This window comes from Bos indicus, chromosome 1 (assembly GCF_029378745.1).
Source record: "Bos indicus isolate NIAB-ARS_2022 breed Sahiwal x Tharparkar chromosome 1, NIAB-ARS_B.indTharparkar_mat_pri_1.0, whole genome shotgun sequence".
Taxonomy (NCBI): domain Eukaryota; kingdom Metazoa; phylum Chordata; class Mammalia; order Artiodactyla; family Bovidae; genus Bos; species Bos indicus.
The window spans coordinates 107213913-107217856 of NC_091760.1; the positions used below are offsets into that span (position 1 = coordinate 107213913).

Genomic DNA, 3944 nt, shown 5'->3' on the forward strand with positions numbered 1-3944 from the left:
AGGCTTTGGTGTAATTAATAAAGCAGAAGGAGATGTTTTTCTGGAACTCTCATGATTTTTTATGGTCCAGCAAATGTTGGCAATTTGATCGCTGGTTCCTCTGCCTTTTCTAAATCCAACTTGACCATCTGGAAGTTCGCGGTTCATGTATTGTTGAAGCCTGGCTTGGAGAATTTTGAGCATTGCTTTGCTTGCATGTGAGATGAGTGCAATTGTGCAATAGTTTGAATGTTCTTTGGCATTTCCATGTCTTGATTTACTATAAATAATACAATGAGTGTGGGAGTGCAGATATCTCTTCAAGGTAATGATTTCATTTCTTTTGGATAAATACCTAGAAGTTGGATTGCAGGACCATAGTGTTCTATTTTTAGTCTAGCTTGGATTTATTTTTTATATTTATATATTTATTTTATTTTTCTTAAAGTATAGCTGTTTTACAATGTTGTTTTAGTTTCAGGTGTACAGCAAAGTGATTCAGTAATACTTACATGTAATATATCTCTTTTTTTAAAGATTCTTTTCCTTATAGCTTATTACAAATATTGAGTATAGTTTCCTATGCTATACAGTAAGGCCAGGTTGGCTATCTATTTATATACAGTAGCCCAAGTATGTTAATCCCAAACTCGGTAATTTATCACTCCCTCCACCCCTCTCCCCTTTGATGACCATAAATTTGTTTTCCATGTCTGTGAGTCTATTTCTATTTTGTATAAGTTTATTTGTATCCTTTTTTTCTTTTAGATTCCACGTATAAGCAATATTATATGATGTATATCTTTCTGTGTCTGGCTTACTTCACTTAGTATAACTTGCAAGTCCATCCATGTTGCAAGAAATGACATTATTTCATTCTTTTTTATGGCCGAGTAATATTTAGCTTGAATTTATCCTTTTTTAAAAAATATTTTTATTTTTGGCTGCACTGTCTTCATTGCTGAACACGGGCTTTCTCTAGTTGAGGTAAGCGGGGGCTACTCTTCATTGCAGGGTGTGGGCTTCGGGTTGCAGTGGCTTCTCCTATTGCAGAACACAGGCTCTAGGCATGCAGGCATCAGTAATTGTGGCACACAGGCTCCATAGTTGCAGTTCAAGGGCCCTAGAGCACACAGGCTTCAGTGCTTGTGGCTCGTGGGCTCTAGAGTGTGGGCTCAGTGCTTCTGGGCCATGGGCTCAGTTACTCCACAGCATGTAGAATCTTCCTGGACCAGGGATCAAACCCATGTTCCCTCCATTGGCTGGCAGAGTCTTAGTCACTGTGCCATCAGGGAAGTCCTGAATTTATCTTCACTGAGCTCACTGAAGACAGAGGCCATACCTTATTTACAAAACAACATCACGGCAATTAACAGCATAGGCTTTGAAGTGCCTATTTCCCTCTAGGCAGTTATGAACCTTAAATGAATAGATGTGTGAAAGTGTTTAACACAGTTCCTGGCACACACAGTATTCAACCAATGGTAACTGTAATTAAAGATATGTCTACTTTATTACTTGAATCCCTGCCATGCAACACAGGAGGATTTGTCGCCAAACAACAAATCAGGGCTAGGGTGAGAGAAAACTACAGAAGGAATCCAGGAGCAAGCACTGTACCTTACTGTACAATTATTGCTTTACTGTACCTTTATTTTCCTTTGTGACCTTACAGTTTGGACTCCCTGAGGCTGCAGTGGGGGCTTGAGGCCTGCTTCTAACCCAAATGAGCCTTGTTGGTGGTAGGGTAGAGGGAAAGAGTGTCTTCTGTTAGTTCCAGGGCCTCTCTGGGACTTCTGAGCCTCTCGGGGGAATTCCAGTTCAATCTCCAGTTCTTTCTCCCCTCTTCCCCTCTCCAACAATGTCTCTGGAGAATCTCCAACTGATGGGACCTTCCAGTGACTAACCTGTACCTTCAATGGGGTCCCCCGGAGTTGAGGACTTAACACCACCTCCTGCATGAAGCACTTCTTGTTTCCCCAGGTCAGAATGAGGCTCTCCTGTTACAGCACTTAGTACTTATTGCCGTATCCTATCTGCTGGCTTTATTTTGTTTGTCTCCCCTGTGAATTGCCAGGTCTCTGAGAGCAAAGTATGGCTCTGGTTCCTGCTTGATCAGTACAGTGAGCTGTACATACGTTCCCAAGTTATAACTGTTATATTGAATTCTACCAAAGCCAGTCTTGGAATTGCAGCCTCCAGCTGAACGATAAGTCCAGACCTTACCCTAAGCTCTAAGATTCTCTCTTAATCCCCAGAGCTCTAAGATACAAACTTCTGCTCCCTATAGGAGAACACAGCCACTGGGCAACTGACAGCCTGGGGTTCATGGTGGACTCACTGTAAGAAGTTTCTAGCAATAGATTTCAAAAACCTAGCAGGAATACAGTAAAACAAAACAAAACAAAATCCCTTTATTTAGGAAATAGGGATTTATAAAATATTAACAGCAAACATTTTCCTCTTCATAATTTAAAGTTCATTTTTTTATACCACCCAGCTATTACACAGAAGCATTGTGGAAACTGAATACCTGTAACAGCTGGAAACAGTCTGAAAGAAGTCTGACTTTATTAGCAGCTTAAACTTTGTTCTAGTAGTTACATAAAAATAATAAGGCAAGATTTTATTTGTTCCCAAATATGATTATTTGGAATCATCAAACATGCACAAAATTGTAACATTTTCATTCACAATTATCATTACCACATAATTTGCTAAAGTGCTTGGCCCAAAATAACAATTTTCTAGATATTATTCTGAGTTTAATGGAATTTAGGTGAAATAACATTTCAGGAAAAGTTTGTCAACTTGACAATTTGCTTTTCTTATTTGGCCTGGGAAAAAAAATTACCCTTTCAACTTCATCAGCATCTGTTCCTCCACTTGGACCTCAGTGCTGCTTGAAGAATGCTAAAGTGTCTCCTCTTGATTTCATGTGGCTTTTCACAAATCCAGTTAACTTCTGGAACCCCTCCATTAGCCCGTCCCCAGTGACGGCACAGCAGGGCTGCACGCACCAGTTCCGGTCACTGCAGAGTTGCTTCACTTTGAACATCCTGGTGATGTCCTCGGCACTTAGAGCTCCAGGCATATCTTGTTTGTTGGCTAACAGGACCACAGGCACATTTTTAATGTACTCATTCTTCAAGATGTGCTCAAACTCTTTCCTGGAGTCTTCAAGTCGCTGTGTGTCTGTACTGTCCACAACATACACTAGCCCATCAGTGTTCTCACAGTAGAGGCCCCACGTGGCTCTCATTTTCTCTTGTCCTCCAACGTCCCAGACCGTGAGCGAGACACCTTTTGCCAACTCAATCATCTCCACATTGAAACCTACTGTTGGGATAGTCACAATATCCTTATCAAGCTTCAATTTGTAAAGGAGAGTAGACTTCCCAGCAGAGTCAAGTCCCAGGAGAAGAATTCGGGCTTGCTTGGCTTTAGGCTTTTTAGAATTCAACAGACCCATTTTAGGCTTTTTAAATTTTTCTTTAAAGATCTTTTCTTATGGCCGGAGCCAGTTTCCTTTCCAGGTCCTGCATGAAAATGTTAAGAAAGAAGAGAGCAAAGGCTTCACGATATAGTCTTAGAATAGGAACTTACATGCATTTATGTTGTAGCTTATCGACTTGATTATGGGCAAACAATGTTTTATTTGCAGTCCCAGCCAATCCTGAGGAATCTACGGTGTGAGTAACCAGCCAGTGTCATAGAAGCTCAAAGGGGAAATTCTTTGTGAGTGAGTAGGACTTAGGAGGGGCCTGCCTGTGTGACACTGCAGCTTGTTCTCCTCCCAACGTTGGGAAGCTAGGGAAATCAAAGATTTGGACAGAACATGGTTTTGGTAGCAGGATAAAAACTTAAATGTACAAGTGGTTTGTAGCAGCTCTCTAGTTGCTTGACTGTTTATCTTACCCCAGTTGTAAATAAATAACCAGACTTTTGAAGTCATGAAGGGAGAG

At 40.8% G+C, this 3944-nt stretch overlaps 1 protein-coding gene across 1 annotated transcript; it reads right to left on the reverse strand.

Moving 5' to 3' along the window:
- Window positions 1-2692: 2692 nt before the first annotated feature.
- Window positions 2693-3451, reverse strand: ARL14 (ARF like GTPase 14). The gene has a single exon (XM_019967904.2). It carries the CDS (start codon window positions 3449-3451, stop codon window positions 2873-2875), a length of 579 nt encoding a protein of 192 aa, XP_019823463.1. The 3' UTR covers window positions 2693-2872.
- Between the last annotated feature and the right edge of the window lie 493 nt (window positions 3452-3944).

What these genes read in the sequence shown, in the direction of transcription:
- ARL14 (XM_019967904.2), bottom strand. Translation starts at nt 3,451, where the DNA reads ATGGGTCTGTTGAATTCTAAAAAGCCTAAAGCCAAGCAAGCCCGAATT.